General features: G+C 38.8%; 1 protein-coding gene and 2 long non-coding RNA genes across 4 annotated transcripts; 2 read left to right on the plus strand and 1 right to left on the minus strand.

Moving 5' to 3' along the window:
* On the minus strand, window positions 1–27,222 carry LOC105094224 (killer cell lectin-like receptor 2). Of its 2 annotated transcripts, XM_064479046.1 has the most exons (9): window positions 25,579–27,222; window positions 24,648–24,752; window positions 23,182–23,350; window positions 22,021–22,110; window positions 20,368–20,604; window positions 18,568–18,710; window positions 16,894–16,997; window positions 14,080–14,227; window positions 1–113 (listed from the first exon to the last, which is right to left on the minus strand). In XM_064479046.1, exons 3-8 carry the CDS (start codon window positions 23,294–23,296, stop codon window positions 14,089–14,091), a joined length of 828 nt encoding a protein of 275 aa, XP_064335116.1. In that variant the 5' UTR covers window positions 23,297–23,350; window positions 24,648–24,752; window positions 25,579–27,222; the 3' UTR covers window positions 1–113; window positions 14,080–14,088. The 2 variants fall into 2 exon arrangements, with proteins under 2 accessions (XP_064335116.1, XP_064335117.1); XM_064479047.1 differs by lacking the exon at window positions 25,579–27,222 and having other exon boundaries at window positions 23,182–23,298; window positions 24,648–25,076.
* LOC135319312 (uncharacterized) lies at window positions 5,592–10,244 on the plus strand. The gene is made up of 3 exons (XR_010377795.1): window positions 5,592–5,803; window positions 7,204–7,440; window positions 8,992–10,244. It is a non-coding gene; the product is annotated as an uncharacterized LOC135319312 (long non-coding RNA).
* On the plus strand, window positions 11,242–14,086 carry LOC135319311 (uncharacterized). Its single transcript, XR_010377794.1, has 3 exons — window positions 11,242–11,954; window positions 12,130–12,218; window positions 12,534–14,086. It is a non-coding gene; the product is annotated as an uncharacterized LOC135319311 (long non-coding RNA).
* Window positions 27,223–27,724: the final 502 nt, after the last annotated feature.

The raw sequence follows: 27,724 nt of genomic DNA on the forward strand, positions 1-27,724 counted from the left end.
CTAGCACTCCTCAAAACTATTGAGATCATCAACAACAAGGGGAGTCTGTAACAGCCAAGTGTAGCCTCAGGGCGCATGACAACTAAATGCAACGTGATAACCTGCATGGGATCCTGGAACACAAAAAGGACATAGGTAAAAGCTTGAGGAAACATGAATAAATTACAGATTTTAGTTAACAAACATGTGTAAATGTTGTCTTATTAATTCTATCAAATGTGCAATACTGCTGTAATAGGTATTATAGGGAACTGAATGCAGAGTGTATGGGAACCCTGTACTATCTTTGAACTTTTCTGGTAAATTTATATTGTTCTGAAAAATAAAGTGCATTTCAAAAAATTAAAATCAGGGTGTAAATTTCTACAAAATAAAAGCTTGCTGGGTTTCTGATTTTGATTGACAAATTTAGAGATCAATTTGTGGAAGAAAAGGAATCATCATACTGAGGCTTCCAATCCACGAACATGGTATATTTATCCATTCATTTGTCTTCTTTAATTTTTCTCATTAGTGTTTTATAATTTTCAGCATACAAATGGTGCACATATTTTGGTACATTTGTACTATCAACTTAATGTTTTTGATACTACTGTAAATAGTAATTTTTGTTTATCTCAATTTCCAACACCTTAACTTTAGTATATAGAAATATAATTGATTTGGACATAATGTCCTTGCATTTGAAACCATGCTAAACTTACTGATTAGTTTTAGGAGGATTTTAGGGAGACTTTGGAATTTTCCAAGCAGACATTGCATCACTTTGCAAATATAGTCTTGTTTTTCCTGTCCGATCTGTGTGACTTCTTTTCTTGCTTTATTGCACTGAAATGGCCTCCCTTATGATGGTGAACAGAAATGGTGAGAATAGATATCCTTGCCTTGTAGCCAATGTTAAGGGGAAAGTACCCACACTTTCACTGCTAAATATAGTGTTACCTGTAGGTTTTTCTTAGATGTACTATATCACGGTAAGGAAGATCTCCCTTACTATTAATTTACTAAGAGTATTGCAAAAATGATGTCAAATTGTGTAGTGCTTTGTTTGCATCTATTTAAGCTCTCATATGGCCTTTCTTCCTTAGTCAATTAGTAAGGCAAATCACATTGACCCGTTAATCCTACATATGCAGAATAACCCCAGTCCATCATGATGCATAAACTTTTGTGTAAGTTGCTCAGTCAGTGTGTCAGCATTTGCTGAGGATGTTTGTGATGTTCTGTGCATGTGGCCTGTGGTTTCTCACGTTTATCTGGTTTTGATATCCAAGTAGCAGTGACTTTACAAAACCGGTTGGAATGTGTTTTATTCTCTTCTGTCTGTTGGAAGAGGTTTTTTTTTTTTTTAAGTTTTTATCTTTATTCTTTAAATATTCGGTAGAATTCACATCTGGAATTTCCTCTGGAATGTTTTAACTGCAAATTCAGTATCTTTTCTTAGATATACAACAATTCAGGTTATCAAATTCTTTCTGTGTGTGTGTATCATGTTTTCTCAATAAATTTGTCTATGTCATGCAGGTTTTAGAATTTGTTATCAAAAAGTTCTACATAACATTCCCTTGATATCCTTTTCATGTTAATACTCTCTGTAACAATGCTGCTCTTCCATTCCTGGTATTGGTCTTTCATGTCTATTTTTTTTTCTTTTGGTCAGTCCGGCTAGAGGATCATCAATGTTACTGATCTTTTCAAAACTTATTGTTACGTTTATTATTTTTATTTCAAATTTTACTGAACTCTGTTTTTAATTTTATGATTTCCTCCCTTTACTTGATTTAGATTGTATTTCCTTTTTGTTTTCCATGTTCTTGAGGTACAAAGAAAAAAGTTTTTTAAATATAAAATGTTATACACCACCTAGAAATAATCATCGTGAATAAGTGCAGCCGTTACGGAAAGCAGTACGGAGATTCCTCAAAAGACTAAAAACAGACTTACCCTATGATCCAGCAATCCCACTCCTGGGCATATATCCAGAGGGAACCTTAATTCAAAAAGATACATGCACCCCAATGTTCATAGCAGCACTATTTATAATAGCCAAGACATGGAAACAACCTAAACGTCCATTGATAGATGACTGGATAAAGAAGTCGTGGTATATTTATACAATGGAATACTACTCAGCTATAAAAAAATTAAAATAATGCCATTTGCAGCAATATGGATGGACCTGGAGACAGTCATTCTAAGTGAAATAAGCCAGAAAGAGAAAAAAATACTGTACAATATCACTTATATGTGGAATCTAAAAATAAAGACAAACTTATTTGCAAAACAGAAACAGACTCTCAGACATAGAGAACAAACTTGTGGTTACTGGTGGGGGTGCGCGTATAAATTGGGAGTTAGAGATGTGCAGATACTAACTGATATATATAGAATAGATAAACAAGTTCATGCTGTATAGCGCAGGGAACTATATTTGATATTTATATAACTATGGTGAAAAAGAATGTGAAAACAAGTATATGTATGTTCATGTATGGCTGAAGCATTGTCCTGTACACCAGAAATTGACACAACATTGTAAACTGACTACACTTCAACAAGAAAAAAAACATACATATATATACACAAAAAAAATCTATACTTAATTAAAAAAACAATTGTCAGGTTAATTAAATAAGAAAATTAAACAATAACTAGAAGGAAGTTTAAAACAATCTTTAAGTGATTATCCATGGTAAAATTTTTCTTCTTTGTACTTTTATGTACTGTATCGATTGCTAATAAATTTAATTTTCATCCAGATGTTTTAACTATATATTATTATGCATTTAAGAATGTTGAACAAGCTCTTTTTTTAATTCCAGGTGTCATATTTGTGATCAAGTAGACACTATAGAGGAGTAGATATAATAACTGCTGAAAATTGTTAAGAAACTCCAGAAATACATTCAATAAAGGATAGCATTTTTAAAGCAAAAAAAATATGTATTTTAACTCTTGGTGATTTTGAAATAAAATAAAACTGCATTTGTACCATAGATCATTAATTCTTTATCATCTTTGATTAGAGACTAAGAGTAAAGCCCAAGACACAAACATGTAAAATCACACTTCACACATATGTTGAATTGTATATATATTTAAATGTTTAATTTGCATATACACATTCAATATATGTTTAAGTATATACTATTTTAATTTAATTAGAAAATAGTACACGGGGAGGGAAACTAATCCCTTTTTTAAAGCGGAGGCTAGTGTTGATGACAAACTGGAATTATAATGGAATGATTATAGATCAGGTGTACAGAAGTGGAGTTGAAAGCCATTGAGGATCTGGTCTCAGACACGTCCCTGCACCCCTAGGACTTGTATTTTCTCTGAACTAAACCAAACCCGAGGACACCACCAGGGGGATTTGGGACAACATCCACCAGCTGCAACCTTATGGTCTCAAGCTCCTGCCTTGTAACTTGGCAACCATTTCAGACCCCAAACAATCCTTCTTAGCAAGCACTCTCACTTCTTGCCAGCTCCAATAATAATTCCTGACAAACAACTTATGTAACTCACTGTGGCCCTGCAGTTTTTGCACTTAAAAATCTTCCTCCGTCTTGGAGTCCTGTGGGCCACAACTCAAGTGCTTCTTTTTGAATTCGTGCCTCCCAAGCTGCAGTCCTAACAAATCCCTAACAAACACCTCTTTATTTCAATCAGGTCTTGGTTTCTGAAGTTTCGGTTAACAGTGTTAACTGAAGGCACATGGGACTCAATAAATATTTGCTGAATGAAGAAAGACTACATGAATGAACTAAGGTATTTATGAGTGAATATATAAACACAGAGACACAGAGTTATAGGACAGTTACCCTGGCTGTCTTCTTGTGCTCCGAGTTTTCCCTCCCTCTCACTCACAGACTGAAAGGCACTCTTTCTTACCCAGCTTGGAACAAAGCTGACCCTAATTTGCAAAGTACTCTAGGAGACTGAAGTGGAGATGCACTTGTTGAGTGTGATGTTTTCCCCAGGCACTGGGGACAAGAAAGACAGAAAAGTGGAGTACAGAGTCAAGGGGAAGTGGGTACTAACGGAACTTTTGATCATAACAGAACGGAAAGCAGAAAGTAACCCAATTGTCCAAGACCACGAACTTTCTACTACCCGTCTTCTTTGGGCCATTTTTTATCTCAACAGTTCTGGACACTTTAAAGCTCTCCTCAAGAGAAAGCAGGAGAAACTTGGACATCCTGTGTGGGGCTGAATCACAAAAGGATAATCCTGACCCCAACCAAGATGGAACTCAGCTGAATTTCTTGTTTACCACTGGGATTCCCGTGTGAACAAGAGAAGGGGTCTTTGGCTACAGAAGAAAGGAGTGAACTTTACTGAGAGAAGAAATATACAAATCTTCATTCTGAGAGCAGATTCCATTGGGGAAGTAACATTTAATCAGAAAATATTCTCAGGAATGGAAAGGCTAATTGAGACTCTGAAGAAATGGACAGCAGTTTCTCTCGTCAGAGAACACCAGTGCCCAGGAAGGGATTCTCAGACTGGCCAAAGGGTAAAGGTAAACATAATGAACACTTGCATTGCGAAATAATTGAAAGTAAACAGGAGCAGAAGGTCTTCAAGCATGGTTCCAGGCCAGAAGCATAAGCATCGCCTGAGAACTGTTAAAAACACAAATTTGGAATCAGAATCACTGAATCAGAAACTCTGAGGTGGGGTCCAACAATCTGCATTGTCACAGGCTCTCCAGATGATACTGATGCAAACTAAAGTTTGAAATCCACGGATACTGACTTCAGAAGCAAATGAGTCACAGCTATCAAAAGTCCCTAACATTAAGCCCACGGGGAAGACAAATAAAAAGTGAGAAACTAAAAAGTTAAATAGCCAGAGGCTAACCATAGTTTGGAAGTAAGGCTGTACCTAAGTATACAATTCTTTCTTAAGCTAGACAGAAAATGGGGATGTGCTGAATCCTTTACATGGCATCCCATTACGTTTTAATAGAATAAAAACCAGGCTGCATTGCACTTTATGTTTTTGTCTGCATCCCAATTTTTTTTTTATTATTTAAAAAAAATTTTAATGGAGGTACTGGGGTTGAACCCAGGACCTCGTGCATGCTAAGCACACCCTCCACCACTGAGCTAGACCCTCACCCTTATCCCAATTTTTGATACCTGAAAAAAACCGCTTGATGCCTATACACCAAGAGCAGGCACAGTGCTGGAGAGGTTCAAGGCACAGCCTGGATAGAAATGTGGCCCTGAGCTCACGTCCCAGTGACACATGCCAACGTCTTCTTCACTTGGTGAATCTACGTTTGCATTTTTTCATGCTCATTTCTTTCCCTACCAGCATCCTCCTGGCCCACCCTCACTGGTTATCAGTTAGCTCAAGCTCAGGATGTCTCATCTGACATTGCTTTGTCAAACTATGTTCAAACCAACCCTAAAATATAATTGAATAACACATGATCAAGTTTTAGATCACCTGCTATTCGTCTATGCCAACTCAACCCTCCACCATCATAAGCGTAACTACAAGTCCATTATAAAAGACACTGCAAAATGTGCTAGGAAAATAAAACATAAAAATAGACCCAGACGCTTCCTGAGAGGTTGTCAACATATCAAGCCCAGCAGAGGAAGAAAAAGAGCTGAAGTACCTCGGGTACTTGAGCTAAAACCGCACAGGAAGTCGCAAACTGAAGGAGCTCACTCTACCGCCAGACCCAGAGTGATGTGCGTTTCACCGCGTGAGGCGGGGTGAGCCCGACAGTGGCCTCCTCTCTCTCCTCACTTTCATGCAAGGTCTGGGAATGAAAGAAAAGGTACATTTTAAAAAATATTATAGATTTGAGATCTACCTTTAAATCTGTGGCTTACTTTAAACCTGGCCTCTTGGTCATGGACTCCCCCAGGATGGTCACAAAAGGAAACATACACGTGAGGATCTGATATTGTATTAAAGTGTCTGATGATTGAACATGGACTGTTTGTTGTTTGTTGCGGTTGTGTTTTTTAGAGTATTTTTTTCCTCTCTTCAAAGATGAATAGTGTGGGCCAGTTCTTTGTTCTGTCATCTATATTTTATTGCTTACTAACTGAGGCAAACTAACATTTAGGGAAGTGCCAAGCACAGCTTTGGGGAGCTTGGGGGGGCTTCTGCTATTGTTGCTTTTCTGCATTAGCCACTTCATCTACGCCTCAGCACACTGGGCAACAGATAGTTACCCTCATTTTACAGATGAGCAAACTCAGAGTTAGAGGCATTAGGTGACTCACAACAGGGCATGTAAGTGCGTGTCTATGACCTTATGTAGTAGGTTTATGCCTACTTTACAGGCAAGAAATAAAAACTGAATTATGTGTACCTTCTCATCCCACTTTTCTGTTAATAACAGAAAACATTTTGTCAAATTCCAAAAAAAAAATTTTAAATACTGGACTTCCCACAAAATCTTTTTTTTTTAACCTTCAAGGGATATCATGCACAAAATTGAATACTGAGAGAGGGGGACAAAACGGGGGCAGGCTAGAAATTCGCCTCCAGATGGCCAGAATGAGCTCACAATGTACCAGGAAATGAACCAGGAGGGAGGAAGTGGCTAGTTCAGGTGGGCAGGTTGGGAGTTTTCTGGAGAACTGCAGGGGCGGGGGGAGGAGAGAGCCACTGAGCTCCAGCAGCATCTGCAGCCTGAATCAGTGCCATCTAAAACCCGCCGCCTGCCATCTGACACTACAAGAATGATGTCACCAGCCACTGCAGTCCCTGATCTTCAACACACCCTGAGAGGAGTTCAGGGCGGAGATCAGGAATAAGGCGCTCTGTGCTCTGGGAGAAGCTGGCAGAACAGGCCTTCAGATAGTTGGATATTTGCAGGAGACTCTAGGAGCCCAATTTCCTGCATCTTCTCATATCTAGAGAAGCACCACAGGCATTCAGGGAGACATCTGCTCCTCGGGACAAGGACAACCTTCTGCCAAAACGTGTGCTTGACTGCACGTACCCCAACCCCTTCACCAAAATCACGCGTGTGCTGACCTCCCCGCTGCTTCTTTGGAGCAGTTCCTCAGAGCTATCTGAGGGGCTGCCTCCAGGGCTGCAGTCCTCATTTGGCCCCAAATAAAACTTAAATCTCACGTTGTGCATTTTTTTTGTCGAAGTAACGCAAGATGTGCAGTTTCCTTACCTTGTTGAAAGCATTTCCATTCACCTTTCTGCTTTCAGAATGATTCTTCAGTGTCTCTCCCTCATCAGGACTGTATCTTAAATGTTCTGCAAGTGAAGGGCCGTGGACCAGACCTTCTGTTACTTAGGAAGAAAGGCCCCCCAACCTCCCTAGCACACTTTCATCTCGCCCTCGCAATCCCAGTGTTGGTAACGTCGAACAACCGAGACTTCTCTGCGGCAGTGTTCTGCACCAAAATCCACCGCGACCACGGCGGCAACACTCCATTCTCTCCGGTAGATGATGTCTCTCCTAACAGATAAGTGCTTGTAACCCCCGGATAGATAGTGCAGATACTATTTACTCATGATCATGTTTGTTCTTGGAAATCCTTAAACGATGAAAAATACATACAAAGGCTAGTATGTCACAGTCATAAATCAAATATTTGAGTTCAAACTGGGGGAACTAAGACTATCAAATGGAATAAAGAAAATGTATTACTCCACTATTAGTCTTTAGCATGAGTCTGCCGTATTACTTTACAAAATAGTCTGCTTATCCGTCTCTCTTCAACTTGGTCATATGTTCCATAAAAGCAGACACTGTGTCTTAATCACTTTTGTATAACCAACACCCAGTGCAGTGTCTGGCATATAAAATAACACTGGATAATTAATGAATACACAAACTTTTTTTTATGGTTTAACATAGTAGAGGACAAAGAATTTGAAATGATGATAATTTTTATTCCCTTGCTTTGTTGTTCTGACTTGATTTCTTCTTCTTAATAATGTATGATTTTTTTCTAGCTACTCATTGTTGAAAATTGGAGCAACAAGGAAAACATGAAGAAAAAACCTTACAATCTCTTTTTAAAATTATGTCAATGTATTTCCTTTCTATGTTTTCTACGTACATTTTGTACATGGTAGGGATCACACATTATTTTACAATCCAAATTTTTCAATTAACATTATGTCAGAAGCATTTCATATCATTGAATACATCATAAAAATTATTTTTTAATTTTTATATTTTTCAATTGTATGGTAACAGCATATATATTTAACCTATATACTTAACCCATCCCCTCTTGTTGGGTGTAAGGTTTTTCCCTGGTATTTGGCAATTCAAATAATGCTAAGGTAAAAATCTAAGTGTGGAGCATTTGGTTCATATGTATTATTTTCTGAAGATAAATCTCTAAAGTAGAATCATTAGCTCAGAAAGTACTACCATTTTTAAGACTAAGAATATAGTCTGCTAAATCTATTTACAGTAGCTAACATCCCCAGTAGCAGTTTGTGAGAATATATTTGTGACTCTATTCTTCAGAGCAAGATTTTTAAATTTAAGAGCCTCGATTGTAGAGCTTGGTTTGTGTGATGATGCCATCTGGTGGCCGTAGTACAAAATTACAAAACCAAATGTGAGAAAGAGCCTTTGAAAACTGTAGCAAACAAATTTAAAGTGGCAGCAACTATTCTAAGTTTTCAAAAAGTACTCTTGCTATTTGGATTTCTAGAAAATAAATCTTAAAAACTGTTTCAAAGCATACTTAACGCAAGCTGAGGGCCATTAAGTTAGTTTTTGTTTTGAACTTCATTTATTACACAACAGCCACTCCCAAAACTGAATTATCTTGTGAATTTTTGTATAAAATATCTGGAGTCTATTTTGAGATTCTGACAAAAACACAGCAGATAAAATCAGGGAAAGGGTTCAAACCCCAAAATTAATTGAATAATTTTGCCAAGCCTTAGCTTTCTTATCTATAAAATGGAGAGAATGGCACAAGCAATCTTCATTTCACTGTACATCACAGATACTCCATTTTTTTACAGATTGAAGGTTGGCGGCAACCCTGCAGCAAGCAAGTCTATCGGTGCCATTTTTCCAGCAGCATTTGCTCACTTCACATCTCTGTGCACATTTTGGTGATTCTCACAATACTTCAAACTTGTTCTTTATTGTCATATTTGTTATGGTGATCTGCCTGCCGTAAGTCATCTTTAATGTTACTACTGTCATTGTTTTGGGGTGCCACAAAGTGTTCCCATAGAAGACGGTGAACGTAATGGAAAAATGGGTGTCTTCTGACTACTCCATCAACCAGCCATTCCCCTCTCCTAGGGCCCCCCTATACCTTGAGACACAACAATATTGAAATTAGGCCAATTACCAATCCTCCAATGGCCTTTAAGCGTTTAAGTAAAAGGAAGTCACAAATCTCTCAGTTTAAATCAAAAGCTGGAAATGATTAAATTTAGTGACGAAGGTGTGTCAAAAGCCAAGATAAGCCAAAAGCTAGGCCTACTGCACCAAAGAGCTAGCCAAGCTGTGAGTGCAAAAGAAAAGTTCTTGAGGTTCCTGAAATTAAATGTGCACTCCAGTGGGCACATGAATGATAAGAAAACAGCCTTCTTGCTGATATGGAGAAGGTCATAGTGGTCTGGACAGAAGATCTAATCAGCCACAACATTCCCTTAGGCTTAAGCCTAACCCAGAGCAAGACCTAACTCTGCAATTCTGTGAAGACAGAGAGAAGTGGGGAAGCTGCAGAAGAAAAGTGCGAAGCCAGCGGTTTGGTTCATGAGGTTTGAGGAGAGAAGCCATCTCCATGACACAAAAGTGCCAGGTGAAGTGGCAAGTGCTGACGTAGAAGCTACAGCGAGTTACCCAGAAGATGTGGCTCAGATCATCAATGAAGGTGGCTACACTAAATGGCAGATTCTCAGTGTAGATGAAACAGCCTTACATTAGAAAAAGATGCCACGTAGAACCTTTATAGATGGAAAGAAGTCAGTGCCTGGCTTAACGTCTTCAAAGGACAAGCTGACCCTCTTGTTAGGAGCTAATGCAACTGATGACTTTATGTTGAAGCCAATACTCTTAATCATTCCAAAATTCCTTGGGCCCTTCAGACTTACACTAAATCTACTCTGCCTGTGCCCTATAAATGGAACAACAAAGCCTAGACCAGGGGACACCTGTTTACAACATGGTTTACTGAATATTTTTAGCCCACATTTGAAACCTATTGCTCAGGGGGAAAAAAAAAAAGATTCCTTTCAAAATGCTATTGCTCACTGATAACGTCCCTGGTCACCCAAGCGCTCTGATGGAGATGTCTCATGAGAGCACTGTTGTTTTCGTGCCTGCTAACACAACGGCCCATAAATCCAGGAGTAAGCTTGACTTTCAAGTCTTATTATTTAGGAAATATATTTTGTGAGGCTACAGCTGACATAGATTATGATTCCTCTGATGGATCTGAGCAAATTATAAACCTTTGGAAAGGATTCACCATTCTAGATGCCACTGAGAACATGTGTGACTCATGGGAAGAGGTCAAAATATCAACATACACAGGAATCTGAAAGAAGCTGACCTCAACCTTCATGGATGACTTTGAGGGGTTCAAGACTTTATGGGGGGAATTAACTACAGATGTGGTGGAAAGAGCAAGAGAACTAGAGTCAAAAGTGGAGCCTGAAGATGGGACTGAATTGCTGAAATCTCATGATAAAACTTTAACAGATGAGGAGTAGCTTCTTCTGGATGAGCCAAGTATGTGGTTTTCTGAGATGGAAACGACACCTGGTGAACACGCTGTGAAGACTGTCGAAATGACAACAAAGGATTCAGAATACTACATAAACTTAATTGATTAAGACAGCGGCAGGGTTTGAAAAGATTGACTCCAATTTTGAAAGAAAGTTCTACTGTGGGTAAAATGCTATCCAACAACACTGCACGCTGTAGAGAAATTCCTTGTGAAAGGAAGGGTCAACCGATGTGGCAAACTTCAGGGCTGTCTTGTTTTAAGAAATTGCCACTGCCACCCCAGCCTTCAGCAGCCACCACCCTGATCAGTCAGCAGCTATCAACACCAAGGCAAGACTGTCCACTTGTAAAAAGATTACAACCTGCTGAAGGCACAGATGATAGTTAGCATTTTTTGTGATTATTAATTAAGGCATGTACACCCTTTTTTATACATAATAATACTGTTGCACATTTAATAGACTACAGTATAAACTTAACTTTTATATGTACTGAGAAACCAAAAAAATGTGTGTGACTCACTTTATTGCAACATTCACTTTATCACGATACTCACTTGACTGTGGTGGTCTGGAGCCGAACCTGCAGCACCACCAAGGTATGCCTGAGTTACCTTACAGGGTGGTCACAATGAGAAAACGAGAAAACACACGTGTATCAGTCAGAGTCCAGCAAGGAAAGCAGAAATCTGAGTATTTAAAACAGAGGGAATTTAACTCAGGGAATTGATTACAAAGGTGACAAAGATGCTAAGAAATCACCTAGGAATCAATAAGGAAACCCAGAGTTTAACAAATACCAGGAAGTTTCAACTACCCCCTAAACTAGGGGAAAAGGAAAGAGGTGGTTTCCTGGAGTCAGGACCCCTGGCAGAAGCTAGAACCATAGATCTGTCCAGTGAGGAGTAGGAGCAGAGAAGTAGTGTCGCTGTTGCTAGAGAAGCAATCTAAAGTAGACAAGGGTTAAAGCCACCCTGGCTTCTCCTTTCTCTCACCCTCCCATTTCCTATCAGCATCTCCTCTTGACAAAACCCACCTAGAATCGGGGAGCCTGGTTTAATCGAAGACATCTTAGGCACTTTCTCACATTCTCAGCCTCAGCTTCATACGCCTCTTGGTTCTTAACCACTTGCTTTCACACTATTGCCCTTGCAGCAATCATCTGTAGGTGGGGCTGCAGTTTCCACCGTCTGAAGTCTGCAGCTGAAGAGTCTAGCTCGGAACGCCATCTGTGGACGCTGGTAAGCACCAAACCACAGGATGTGACAGCCGGGTCTGAGGAGCCGTACATACTAGAAGTGCAGGCTATTTGTTTTTGGTTGGGATAAGCTATAACAACTGGGAGACGAGAGACGGAAGGGGACTGGTATATAAATTTTCTCTTCACTTTTCCCTCCGTTGACTGTTTACGCTTAGGGTGTTCCGGTACAGCCACATTCTCCAGGGTCAAGTGACCAGTTTCGTTTCTTCATGGAGCAGTGGCCAGCTCAGTTATGGGCCGTCTTGTAAGTATTTCCCATCCTCCCTCACCTCGTTTCCCCTTTCCCTCATTTTCAGTGCCCTGGAAAGCACTGACAGCATTTAGGCTTTGCCTCAGGCTCTGTTCAGACAAGACACTGGAGAATGCAGCTTGGAGGGGTTAGCTTTCCCATAACTCAAAGCTGAGCAGGGGAGGAGCAAGGAATAGATCTGAGCCACTGACAAGCCCAGATGGGCACATTCTAACCTCAGTGCTCACTGCCATCCTTATGCTCATATTTAAATTTCATACAATAACTTCATGCTTCCACCTAATATGAGGCTCCTCACTTCTGTAATAGGTCGTGAAGCACATGGAGGAGGGACGCAGAGACTGAACATCTGTAACGGGGGATGTCCCCAGTGTGGTAACTCCTTTGCGTGCCTAGTGTGGCAAGATTACTTGATGGGTTGTTATATCAGTGCAATAGCCCAGAGATCCTAAGGTAAAGGAGGGCATAATAAAGATGGTCCAATTAAATAAAACTTGTATGTCAAGTAGGAAAGGAACAGTCGGCAGGGGCCATGACACTAGACAAGAGATCTCAACTGGTTGAGGAAAATGAGCGGTAAGAGTAGAAAGTGATAAATATCAAATGCCCAAACGTGGATGACCACATTGTGGTCCATCTGTACAAGGGAATGCTGCTCCGTAACACAAAGAATGAACCGATACGTGAAAGAACGAGGATTGATTTCAAAAACATACTGAGCAAAAACAAGCCAGATGCAAAAGAACACATGATGTATGAAGATCTGTAACAAAACAGACACAACTAATTCATGGTCACAGAAAGAACATCACCGGTTTCCTGGGACAGGGTGGGTGGCGAGAGGGAGAAAGGAGCTTCTGGACGTGATGGAAATGTTCTGTCTTGATCTGACTGAGGGGCGCATACATCTGTCTAAAGCCCACTGATCTCATGACTTTAAATGAGTGCATTTTATTGCACGAAAGCATAACTCAATATAGTTGATTTTTGAAACGTCAAGATCAAGACAGACGAAATCCTGAAGAAATTCAGCTTAAAGGAGACTAAAGAGACATCACAACTAAATGTACATAATTCTGAACAAGAAGGGAACACTGGTATAAATGGCGCTCTACAGACAGTTGAGAAAATTTGAATACGGGCTATAGATGAAAGCACAGTAGGAGCAATGCTGAATTTCCTGATTTTGACAATTGTACCATGGTTACACAAGGCAAAGTCCTTGTTCTGGTGAAATATTTAGACAAAGGGACATAATGTCCTGAATTTATCATCAAATGAATTGGCAAGGAGAGAGAGAGAACTGTAAAGTGAAGATAGAGTAAAACATAAACAAATGGTAACTACGAGTTAAGGTTCTACAAAGTTCCTTGTACTATCACTTCAACTATTCAGAAGTTTGAAAATACAGCAGAATTAGTTTTTTAATGAGAAGGAAGCATCTAGCTGGGGAGGGAGGGAAGGTAACTGTTTTTTAGTTATGAATTGTGATCTCTCAAAGCCAGGAGCTATTGACATGATTCATCCCATTGATAAAGAAAAGACCCAGGCTTTTTATCTGAGTTCTCTAATCGGTTCTGTGAGTGTCTCGGGGAAAGAGAAAGTAATTCCTTGAGGCCATTAAACAGACAGGTAACCGCTCTGCAAAGACAAAATGACTGTCTCTTCCCCAAGAAGACAGATGGTATCTGATGTTTTAAATCATAGACCAAAAGGGCATTTTCTTCCTCTTTCAGTTCATCTCTGTTTCCACAGTGGACTAAGTCCTACAGTCAAAAATATTAAGTTGTAAGTAACCACAAACTATTACAAGAAATAAACAACAGTTTTCAAAAATGACAAAATTCCATTTCACCTTTTCTTCTTAGCATTTATTGAAGCAATCAATTCTCTTCTCACAGATACAATGGGAGATATTCGAGCATGCAATATCTGATGTTCTTGTTCGGGTTAAAAACACACAATTTCCTATCCCAGAAGGAAAATTCATTACCTTCAAATTACTGTAAAAGAGAAAACAGACATGGGCAACCGTTTAATTCTGAACCTTAAAATAACGTAAACCATATTTTTTAAGTCTGTTGCCTAAGACCTGAAATACAGAAGTATTAACCATAACCTCATCACTAAAAGAATTTCTTCTGCTCTTAGCCCATTAAACAGAACAACATCTTCTTGATCGCACCCAAAATCTCCTGTTTCGTTCCACACTGGGAATTTTTGATCAGAAGGCAACACTGCTACGCTGGCATCACAATATAGCAACCTGCTTTCTTATATTAACTACTTCAATAAAAGTGAGAGATTTAAAAGGAGGAACTGAATTTTTGTGACAAGATAGTAAGGTCTTGTGTGCATAAACTTTAAGGAGAAAAAAGGAGAAGTGGAATACAGTCAGAGATGAAGTTGTTTAATTGATGTTTTTATGTGTTTTCTTTCTTTTCCTTCCCTATCCCATAGCTAACGGTTATTAACTGAAACATGAAAATTCACTGAAAAATATCTAAAGCAGGACCTTTATTTCAGCAAAGCAGTGGGTTAGGTGAGAACTATCTTCCTATTGAAAACAATTTAACATGCTGAATAAAAACAAATTTTACACCCTCTCAAATAAATTGGTAAGAACTGATAAGAAGCAGATTCATATTCAAGCTGAGGGTTAAGTAAAGGTGGGAACCTCGAAGGGGAAGTGAAACACTGAAGCCACTTTTTCCCTTAATTGATGTAGTCGGCTGAAGAATGACTTCCACCCGAGATGGGCATTCTAAATAGAAAACAAGCTACAGAGAGTTGAGACCCCAAAGGGATATATCTTCAGTCTAAATCGCCCTAGAACGGTCTTGAACCTTGGATTTCAGCAGAAGAAAAAAAGAATAATCTCACCTAACAATACAAAATCATGAACCATCCCTCATGTAATTTGCATCTGCTGCATTACTTAAGAATACCCAAATTTGCTACAGGGAAAAAGAGAAGCAAGCAGTTAAGGAAGATATATGAAACTAAGCAGCTTGTGAGGCACAGGCAGAAAGTACAAGATGTGTTAAGTACAGGTAAGTTAGTAACCTATGGCACATGTTAGGTACAGAGACAGCAAACAGGGCACACGTGTGCTGAACACAGAAAAGGAAGAAAGAACCAAATAAATACCATACACCATGTGTAACACACACGATGCTTATAGACAGTCAATGTTCATGAGGTCTCAAGTTTGCCACCCACTGGTGACACTCATTCTGGCCTTCTGCCTGAGAAACTCAAAATAAAATCCACAGCTGCTCATCAGGTTAACTGGAGAGCTGCAGCTCTGAGCAGGCTTACATGCTCATGTATCCACCCAACAGAGATAATGTGTGCACTGGCCACAAGAACTTTCAGAAGTCTGTTGGGCCCCCTTACTCAAACCTTAAGTGTGGTCCTGGAAACCTTGCACCATCGTCAGGGAAGGGTGATGCAGCAGAGCCAGGCCATTTGAGGAGTGGATAACTCAGGATTCAAGGGGTCCTTCCAACTACTGGGCCCTCATCCTAAGTGTGACAACTTACTATCCCATTCCATCCAAGTGTGAGAAGCTACCCCCTTTCTTTCCCTTTGCATAGTGCTAAGTGTCTTAAATTGATTTAATTAACTGCATGATGTGAGCATCTTATTTTGGTCCATTTGAGCCTTTCTGTTTTGTGACCCCTGAGGTTGTTCACCTGAAAGTGTATTCACAGGCTTCCCGGACATTCAGGTGATTTCATCCACAACATCTCTTACAGGTTTGCAATCCAGAACAATACTACCTGCAGGCCCAGACTTAGAATTGAAATAGCTCAGATTCGCAGTGCCCCAAGGCAGCCAGCAAAAGCGAGCTCTCCTTGAGGAAGCCACTTTCAACTCAGTCCTCCAAAGACTTCCTCAGCAGCTCAGAAGGAGAACAGAAATCACTGAACACTACAAATGAACATGGCCCCATGAACAAAAGTCAGTGGAAATAATAGGTTAGACTCACCAAACTTCAAATATTAAAATTCTCAGGTACCAAACATAAAATGAGTATGTTTAATATCTTTCAAGAAATGAAAGAAAGCTTGAAAATGTAAGTAACTAGAGAGAAGATTTGAAAATGTAAGAGAATTTCTAGAAATAAAAAATGTAACAGTTAAGATTGTTTAAAAACCAAACAGATTTAGCACATTATAACTAAATGTAAACCCAAGAACTTACAAAATACTGCGCTTAATAGAAGGAGTACAATGAGGGGAACGTGTGTGTGCATGTGTATGCTTGTACTTACATTTATCTACATTTATAAAGAATATAAACTAATAATATAAAACAGTTTCAAATGAATTTTGGGGGATATTCAAAATACTCATTTGTGGTTGTGAGAGGAATCACTATGGCTAAGTCAGAATGGTCCAATCACTTCACATCACCGTCCTTAATGGTTTTGTTTTGTGTACATTGTAACACATATTTCCGAGCATGCGTTTAGCATCATAATTTGATTATTATTACTAACTCTGTATGACACTTGCCTTCCTTTTTAACTATACTTCCCAAAACACTTTCTTAATCATTCGCCTTATTCTTACCAAAAACCTCTACTAGAAAATTGTAGATTATAGATAATCCATCCAACCTGGCACCAATATTAGACTTTGAATGCATCCCAGAAACTTACAATCCACATGTGTCACCGTCAATCCATTTCCATTTACTTTCCTCTTTATTAAATGATAATCCAATCCAGTAGGAATTTTGAGACATCTGGGATCGAAGGAAGGTCTGTAAAAGAAACAAGACATATGAGTGACTAAATTCCCACCTGCTGGATGAATGGCAATAAGGACAGGTAAAAGACTGGGCTGTTCCCACAGCCAGCAGTCTGCTACTTTCTGCATACCTCATCCTTTGGCCCTCCTTCTTGAAAAACCCCCTCTGCCCTCAATTCCTGTCTTCTCATCTTTCAGTCATTTTCTTCTAGTAGATTATTTATTTATGTAAAAACTGGCTGCCAGTCTCATAAATTATTTAAAATGTAGAAAACTTCAAAATATAAATACCTAACAAGAGGAGATTTGTTCAATAATTTTATGAAACCAGTCAAAATCATGCTTCAGAAAAATTTAAGGATAAAGAAGAATAGTCATTGCATATCCTTAAGGGAAAAAAAGAATCTTCAGAACAAATTTATTAAAATAACAAGTGTGGGAGGAGGGTGCGTGCGTTGGAAACGTCAGCTTTATAAGAGAAAGGCTTGCTACAGTTCACAGGAAGAGGAAAAAGGAAAAAGGGAAGCACTTAGAAAGATTCACTATGTCTGAAAATGTAGTATGTCAAAGTGACATAGTACATAGTGTTTGATTGTATGTCTGAATATATTTTTAAATATAGGTTTAAATTTAACTGTGTTTTACTGCAACAAACAAAAAATTATGTTATTACTTGATTTATAAATTCTTTCACATTATGATTTAAAACATCTTTCAGATATGGATATAAATTTTGTATTTTTTTTTCTAAATGATAGAGGTTTCAGACAGATTGTTGCATACATTTCTTTGTAGAAACGTGTGTGAGGATAGTTCTTATTAGTAATAAATTTAAAAGATGATTTTGATATTGTCACTGTATTTTCTCTTTTTACAATTCTTCTTGAGAGAGATACATCTTGATATAATACATACAAATATCGATTCAAGTAAACGTTACCACCGATGCAGTGAAAATCGTCATGAAGCTAATTTATAACACTGTTATCACCTTTATGATCCTCATTATTATCTACCATTTGCAGATGGGGAAAAAAAAGGCCTAGAGAGGCTAAGTAATTTACCAAAGGCCACCCAGCTAGTAAGTGGCAGAACTGGATGAGCCCAGGCAGTCTGACTTCTAACAGTAACTACTGGACGGTGCTGCCTCTGGGTTCTTGGTTGCCACCTTACAGGGAAGAATACCGCTGGCTCCAGCCTGCGGGTGACCAAAGGCTGAAGTGCTTCATCAAACGAAAGGCAGGCTTCGCTGTGAGGGGTTCTCTGGCAGAGTCCTAAGAAAAGGAGATCAAGTCCCAAACTGCATCTTCAAGGGGGTTTCCATTTTGGAAATGATAATGGTCACCGTGACACATAACATGCATTGAATGCTTAGTAAGTAGCGAGATCACATGCCTATTAGCAGGCAGGGTCTCCTGGGAGACTCTTAACTGTATGATTTTTGTTCACTCAACAGACAGAACACAAAGAATAACTGAAGGTTCCTCTATCTAAACTCCTCCATGTTCTCAGTGTTTTGGGTCCAAGAGTGAGAGACAGAGGCCAAGAGAATAAAAGCACATGTAACAAACAGAACATGATACCAGTTCTTCTGCGAAGTCTATCTTCAAAAGAGAAGAACTGTAACTTTGGCAAATCTGTTTACATCCCTTCCAGTCTCCAATTTCAGTGGTAAAGTAGTAACACTTTATTCCCCAACAGCACCAGTGAACTTTCTTGAGTTGGCCTACAATATATAAGGTGAAACATTAAACTTCTTTTCATCCAGTATTCTATTAAGCAGAGTAAGGTATTTATCAGCTCTCCATGAATAAATAAAAATCTTAATAGCTACCAATAATGATAATGTGATGTTCATAAAAAGTCTGAAACGCCAAGAGATATCTACACTCCCATATTCACTGCAGCACCGTTCACAATAGCCAAGAAATGGAAACGACCCACACATCCGTCGATGGATGAAAAAAATGTGGGATAGTCACACAATGAATATTATTCAGCCTTAAGAAGGAAATCCTGCCACATGTAACAGCATGGATCAAACTTGAGGATATTACGCTAAGTGAAATAAGCCAACAACAAAGGACAAACACTGCATGATTCCACTTATGTAAGATATGAAGAGTAATCAGACTCAGAGAAACAGAAAGTAGAAAGGTAGTTGCTGGGTAGGGTAAATGAGTTGTTATTCAATGGGTAGACAGTTTCAGTTATGCGAGGGAAATAAATTCTAGACATCTGCTGTACAACGTAGAGCCGACAGTTAACGATACTGAACTGGGCACTTAAAACCCGGTAAGAGCATACACCTCGTGTTGAGTGTTCTTACCACAAAGAAGAAGGGACTTAAGGAAACTTCTGGAGGTGATGGGTATGTCTATTGCCGTAATTGTGGATGGTCTTACAGACATATCCATATGCCCAAACTCGTCAGATTGTATGCATTAAATATGTGCAGCTTTTGCATATCAGTAATACCTCAATAAAGCTGTTTTTGAAATAATAAAAGAAAATTAATTTTTAAAAGATCCTGGAATGCCTTCTAAATAAAAGAAACATTCTTCTGTGGAAATCTTAATTTTCCTCAAACATTTTATAATATACCAAATCAAAATATTACTGATCCTTTAATTATAGACAGTACATTTCTACTAACTACCATACTTAAATCAGATTAAATACGTAAGACTGCTCTGTAAACTCTAAACCCTAAGCAAACATTTAGTTGTTGTTAACTAGGCTGATTCATTCCATCGTTACGCATGATAACAGGGTTCACTGCATTAGATTTAATATTCTTATCTCTCGGGTGTTTTTAATGCTATCATCACACAGAGCTGCACAATCATCAGCCCTACAGCACACCTTGCAGGTGTACCGCAGGGAGTATATACTGATCACACATACACCAAAATATCTGAAGTCAGTGCAGAATGGAAACACACACAGACAATTATCTTCACAACAGCATCCAAATAAAAGGCGTTGCACTCACTGTAGCCTAAGTCTATTTTTACTGACATTCTCCGTATTTCATGCCAGCAGCAAAGCTGGAGTGTCTCATTTGCCCACAGGTGCAAAATGAACCAAATTTTCCAGGGCGCTGACCTACTGTTTCACCTTCTGGGAGCAGTAGGAAGGCAAGAGCTGCCGCCGACTTTGGGGAAACCCAGGGCTCTAATGATGCAAACGTGGCTCCTAGGGTCTCAATCCCGTATTTGAAACAAGCAAACCCAAATACCCATGTGACATCCAAGGGGCACAAACTAAAAGTTGTCTAGCAGAGCGTATAACATAAGCCTGTTTCTCAGGCATCAAAGCTTTTGAGGGGGGAAGAAGTAATGAAAAATTATGTAATCTTCTATTCAAGATTTCCTCCATACCTGTATTTTGCAAACACTTTGAAGACATCTCCTTTTTCCTACAGCATTCCATCTTTTCTGTAGAGTAAGCCCAAAGAGTTTCGCCACAGAGTTTCATTTTAAGAATGCCACATTCTGCAGTTCTATTTGTCAAAAGTTGCCTAACTGAGTAGCTGTCATTTTGCAGGATGTCGTACTTTTGACTGAGGTTTCGTAGAATTTCCTCCTGGTGATGCTTTTCTTGAATATACTGAAAAACTAAAATTAAGAGCAGAGATGTAATTTTTAAAGTCCTCATAATGCTTCATTGTTGAAATTTAGGACAAGAGGAAAAGGTATCTCTTTGACGACCAACTCACTTCATTAACTTTAATTAGTAATTTGACATTTAGAAAGTTAACACCTCAACAAAGTGACCATAAAAATTGAAACATCAGATTCCTCACTATTAGCCACCTAAGTGTAGAATCAATAAAATATGATTCCTGAATAAAATTGTGGCAGTAACATCTTATCATTCAGTTCAGTTTCTTAGTAACAGTGAGTCATTTACACATCGATACCAAAGTAAACATCAGTCAGCATTCAGCCACACATCTACCGAGTAGGAAAATCTGCACTAAGAAACACGAAGAAACAGCACCATCATCGCTGGCGTAGATGGAATACACACAGAAGAAAAGAGAAGGAGACCCAAATTTGTAATTTTATCTGCGCGTAACATGTTAGTATTGTTCCCTAAAGATGTCAAGGAATGCAAATAAAAGATAAAGGTTGAAGTCAAGATCATCTAACATCCATGAGGAGAACCACTCTGTTTACTAAACCATTTCCTCACTATATACTTGGAAAAAAATCAAGAGAAAGTCTTAATTTCTCTTGAAGCGTTATTTCTCAAAGAATGTGCACCTAAGATTTACAGTGATCTAAACTTACAAGGCGGAATAGTATAGTCGTTCCCCCTTATCTGTGGTTTGACTTTCTGCGGTTTCAGTTACCATGTCAACCACAGTCAGAAAATATTAAGTGGAAAATTCCAGAAGTAAACAATTCATAAGCTTCATGTTGCATGCCATTCTGAGTATTGCGAAGAAATCCCACACCATCCCGCCTGTCCTCCCCTGGACGTGATCATTCCTTTGCGGAGTGTATCCCACCCGCCTGGGTTAGTCCCTTAGCCGGTATCAGGTGGCTGTCGAGGTACGCAGTGCGTGTATTCATCCACCCCTTATTTCACTTAATAATGGTCCCAACGCACAGGAGTAGTGATGCTGGCATCTGGCATAGTCTCTTATTGTGCCTAGATTATACATTAAACTTTAAAAACATAATATATACAGGATTCAGTGATATCTGCTATTTCAGGCACCCACTGGGGGTCCTGGAAGCACCCCTGTGGAAAAAGGGATACTGTTGTACTAAGTCCTTGTCAGAAGGAACATTACCTTGTCTCATACAGAACGAGACAGCTCATTACGGCTTCAGAGACATTGGAACAGGTAAATAAAATGAAAAGGACACTGTGATTACGTCTGGGGAAAATCCCTAAGAAAGAACCACCTGGAACATTCTGTGATCACGGCCAGGGAACAACTGATGGAACATGGCCAACATCTGCACAATTAGTGGTTACGTCTGATACTCAGACTCGAAGGGTATACTTCAATTACTCACTCTTTGTCCCCAACACTATGACTGCCATCAGCAGAAATAGACAGAAGATCCCCAGAATCACTGCAAAGCGAGGCCAGCACACTGAAGACTCTTCAAATAAAGAAGGAAGAAAATGATCACTAGGGATAGGGCCTGGCCCTCTACTAACCTTAACCTGGACACCATCTGAAACACAATCTTCTGTAAACATTTTACAAAAATATATCATACAAAGTGTTTTAATTTTCATTCTAGAAATTACAGTTTTCTAGTTTAAACTTCTGACTGACATTCACCAATTTTAGAAACCCTACACCCAAGAACAGTCCTGTGGGATTTTAAAAATGCATCCTTTTCAAAAGCACAGGTGCCAATGAACACAATACACACTGATGAGCATCCACATCGACCTCTGTGCTCCTTGCTGTGATCACAACTGATCATGAAGAGAAAGGAAAAGGCAGTCAATATTCTTGAGAAACTGGTAGCCAATTGTGGATACTCTGAAGCTGCAAATGTGACTGGGGCACATTCTTAAAAGAACTTCCTAGAAATCAACTTTTTCTTCTTTTTCATCAATTTTTTTCCCTCTAGTAATGCTAGATTTATCCTCCTACTTTTGAGGTCCTCAGTATCCGCAAGTTACACCTCTGACTGACACTACATTAAAACAGTAAAAACTATTCTCAATTTAGAGTTTGCTGCGATATTTGAGGTAGAGAGAGAGAATGGAAAAATCTCTCCCCTTTTGATCTGAACATTTTTGCTTCTTCATTGCTGTGAAGTTTTGGTAAATATTTAAGACGTCTAAAACAGCTTTTGTCTGAATAAAGGCAGTGTTCCTAATGCTTATTTTTCATTTCTTAAATCTTCTGTAAGACTTTTACTTCTCTAGGAAATGCAATGTTTTCTTGAGACTCTAGTCTGTCCTTTACTTTTAAAGGCCTCATGAATTTTTCTAGACCAAATTTGAATGAAAACATTCTATCACCTTCTCAAATTTAAAAAGAAAATTCATTAATTTCTCCATTCTCACAAATATTTTTTTAAAAGACCATTAAATACCACTATGGTTTAGTCTGACCAGCTGAGGACCTGAAGAACAGGTAGGAACTTTTTTCAAACATCAATAGTCTGACAAACCATGAGAGGCAGGTGAATCTAGATGCTTAAAACGTGTACCTTTTCCATCAGTCTTGCGAGCGATTTCAGCACCACAAGGCCTTAATCTATTTTGTGACTGTGAAGGCGGCTGAAGAATTCTCACGGTGGAATAAGTTACTTCCTGATCGCTCATCTCTAGAGTAAAAAGTGATGTATGTTTTGCATTAAAATTTTGCAACAAAATGATCTGTCCAAAAAAAAAGAAATTAAAATGTCAGTCTACGGAAACATACCAGGATTAAGGCAGATGTGTGTATGTCTGTGTGTGGATGTGTGTTTGTTAACTCCTTCAAGTGCCTAAAGTACACAGACTGAGCCTAATTTATATAAGACATGAAAAACTTTCAATATTTCTGTGAAAGTCATTTACATTCCTAGTAATTATGGCCATGACTATTAGAAAATATGGAAAGAATATTTTTAAAAATCAACCAATAGATTAAGTAGGCTAGGTCCTATGCAGTTGAGCTCAAAATGTTCAACATATGCATAAAATGTTAGGCCAAGTGGTACCATTTCAAATTACGGAGACACTTTTTAAAACTTTTATGTTTTTAAGATTCTGAAAAAATTTAAATACCTTGGTTTAAAACAAATATATATGTGTATATATATATATTTTTTTTCAGATCTACATATAAATAGTAAAAAGTTCTTACAAGGGTTAGAATAGTAATTCAATGTCAGTTTGAGATCATTATTTCTTGGCCCACATAGATACATTGTGTAGTTCTTTTCAACTATAACACGATGCTACCACATTGTTTCCCAAAGTATATCCCATACACCATCTACAAATCTACAATTTTAGAAATAATCTTCCAGTTGCCAGAGAAGCCAACTTTATTTTGTGAAAATAAAATTTGTCAATAGGCAGTCTTTAGTTAATATGCATAAAGGATTCAATCTATTAATAGACAGCAATATAGGAAGAAATTATTAAATAGTAGATATTTAAAATTTACCTTGCTTCTTATATTAATCAGCTTGAAAAGATGATATCCAAGAAGCAGGAAATACAGAAAATAAATTGCACATGTAACTATAGTCTTCAAAAAAATTTTTTTTAATTTCTGAAAGTTTCTAAACTTGATTATTCACATTATTCCTAATTTCCTAAGGAAAATAAGCCATTTCTACTATAGAACCCTTTAAGATTGATAAGATAATATACAAATCATTAGACTCAAATAAAAAGTAATAACCCAGACCTCTTCTTTGATAACTCAAAGCAAAAATCACAGCATATTTTAAAAAAGAAAACTTTCCGTGAATGCTGAACTAGTTTTCACATCCCTTGGAGTTAAGGCAGTTCTAACCCAATTAACAAAGAATGCTCTTCTCCCCACCCCATATTCACGCCAAGTCATTTATAATGAATTGCTATATTCCTAGAATCTTTTTTCCCCTAGAATCTTTTCTTTGTAAGTAGGATTAATAGGACATTTGGTATAAAGATCTGAGGGAGCAAAAGCAGATGTTACCTGTGTCTGTGCCGGGCAGTGATGCAGGTGGAGAAATCTAACCCAAAAATGAGAAGAGAGAAGTTGGCCTTTCCAATTCCAGATCGCTTGGATGTGCGAGGGGCTCTGAGACAGAAGACAGAAATGAACAGTGTCTGAATGATACTCCAACTCAAAATCTTCTGCCCCTCCTCTTGACCAAAGTGATGAAAGGAAATTATGTGATAAAAGCTGGTGCTGACGGGAAAGGAAGGATGGTCATGAGCTCTATCTTCCCTCATTTCAACTAACCAGCCCCTGCGGTGAAGAGAGCATTCAGAATCTACATTTGAGGACTGAGAAGATAAATGAACACAGCTTTGGCGAAAAGAAGTAAGATCTTTAACAAAAACTAGCATACTTAAAAGAAACCACTAGTAAAAACAAACGATTAAAATGTATACGCTTAAATACACAGACATATACACAAGAAATATTATGACTAAATTCTTTACCTCAAAATAGCCTGTCAGAAACTTTCTCGTATATATTGCTATTTGGAAAAAAAATTTTTTCCATTTGTGTTTATTGCAAATAAATATATTATAGAATTTATTTTGAAACATCTGTTAAGATGGTTCCACTATAAAATTTTGGTATATATTCTTCTCGCTTTTTATCTGTATGTTTACTATCAAAATTCATTCTGTACACAACGGTTTTGATCTACTATTTTCTAATAAATGTTTTCATTTAAAATGTTACTTTAAAAACTATATAGTTATTACCCACATGGGTTATACCATAATTTATTTAGGCAATCCCCTACTGTTGGACATTTAGGCTCTTTCCAATTTTTTACAAATATAAAAAATATTTGGCCTGTACTTTTGAATATTTCCTTAGGAAAATTGTTTAAATAAGAAATTATTGGTCCAGGGGTATATACATTAAAGACTTTGATGCATATTACCAAATGCTCTCCAGAAAAGTTGTTCTCGTTTATACAGCACTAGTTGAGCAGGAAAATGTTCACATTTGATTATTTTTCAAGAAGAGAAACTGGTGAATGCTTCCTCTACTTGAGTTTTGTCCACGAATCTCCACTTCATGAAGACCTATATCCTTCCAGTTAAAAGAAACTCATTTCGCTAAGTCTGTTTCTATGAGCCAGACCCCGCCAGAACACCCTCCGATCTCACACTGAGGTTCACGATCATCTGATACAGGCCTTGCCAGTCTCCAGGCGCACAGTTCTATGAGACCAATTTCATTGCTCTTCAAATCAGGCGATCGCGGTTAACATGGATTGTCGGGGAAGAGGAGTGAGGTAGGGAACACAAGGGGAAGTTGATCACACGGAGAAGAATGCACCCTATTTCACCAGCCTCTCGCCAAATTCCTTGCTTGTTCTCTCCGTCCCTTACCAACCTCTACCCTCAACGAAGCCATCATCCTGCAGAAGGCGCCCCCACTCTTCACCTCCCACCCCTCCTCCTGACTACTTTACAAACGCAGTCTACTCAATGTTCTGACCACCAGGACCCCTCTAGGCTGTGCTGTTGTTTGGTCCCCCAGCTGCCCTACTTCTGTCCCCCAACGCAATCCTTAATCTCTGAGTCAACACCGAGTCCGTCACTTGTCATGGGGCACAGCCAGTCAGCTGAATGACCTCCCGGGCACTGACTGAATTCAATCGTATGAGCAAAGTTGCATGGGTGGAGTCTGGATATTTCAGGAATATTTCCTGCTGGACATTTTCTTCTCTCTTTACCCTCATCGTGGATTGCCTTTGTCAATCTCAAAACAGAGAAAGATTGCTAGCACTCGATTCCAATGCCAGGTATGAAGGCATGAATGAATGAATGAGTGGAGTTCTGCTGAGAGGGAATGGAGCCGTAGTGAATGTTCTCAAGAGGTGGCAGAGAGATGCCATCGTTTGTTGGAGGACCCCTGAGTGTACAATCATACCGAAACCTCCCAACGCTGGCAGCTATCTATCATCCTCATCTGACAAATGAAGACACTGATGTTAAGAGGTTAACTGACTCACCAAAGGACGCCTTACTGCTCATCCTTGACCCATGTTTAAAATCAAGCCTGACTGAATACACTGAGCACAGATGGACTTTGGATCTGAACTTTTAAGAAACCTCTTGCCACCAAGCCCAATTCTAGAACCAGGCAGATCTGGCTTGAAATACCAGCCCTCACTTCTGTGTGTGACTTAGGCAAGTCACTTCATTTCTCTGACAGTAAAATAGTGATATTTGCCTCCCGAGATTATAGGGTCTACAAAGTGCTAACCAGACTTGGCAACTACAGAACAGGCACTGATTAAACATTAAATATCATCATTTGAGGTCCAACATTCAAATCCTTTCTAGCTGTAAAAATTTGAACACATCACTCCAAATCTTCAAGCCTCAGTTTCCTCACATGTTCCTCACTTCATAGACCTGGAAGAATTCAATTAGATTGGCACTGGGATATCTCAGACTTCAAAAAGAAGGAAATGTCATTTTTTTCCTCTCTCCAAGAGTTCTATAAATAGTGCAAGAGTCAGGACTGTGATCCAGAAATGCACTGCACTAAGTTCTCTGTTTTCACATGTCAGGTTTGGGGTGCTGATGCTTGGAAGAAAGGGGGTGTGGGGGGGGGTTGGTGGGGGGAGGGGAACAACACAATTTGGGAGCTGGGAAACATGTGGCAACATACCGCTACCTCTAGAAAAATACATCCTGTAACCTCAGATCTGGCTATTTTATACCTTACTGCCCCACAGACATTGGTGATGTTGAACCGTTCTTGTGTGATTTTACATCCTTAGAGCTGGTGAGGTGGGTAGTTCTCCTGATGGAAGAACAGGTACAGAACACTTTTTCACACTTACACAGTCGTGCTTCCGCTACATAAACTCCATACTGTGAGTACCACGTCCGTCCCGTTCATCGGTGTAACTTCAACACATAGAGGAGATATGATGCCTACATGGAAAGTTAAGAGGAACTGACTACAAAATATAGGTTTTTCATAATTTTTCATAGTTTTGTAGGAAGAATGAGATTAGTAATTGGAAAGTCACATTGTATAGCTGTTCCCTCAAAGCTCTAGTTTCT

Source organism: Camelus dromedarius, chromosome 25 (assembly GCF_036321535.1).
Source record: "Camelus dromedarius isolate mCamDro1 chromosome 25, mCamDro1.pat, whole genome shotgun sequence".
Classification (NCBI taxonomy): Eukaryota; Metazoa; Chordata; class Mammalia; order Artiodactyla; family Camelidae; genus Camelus; species Camelus dromedarius.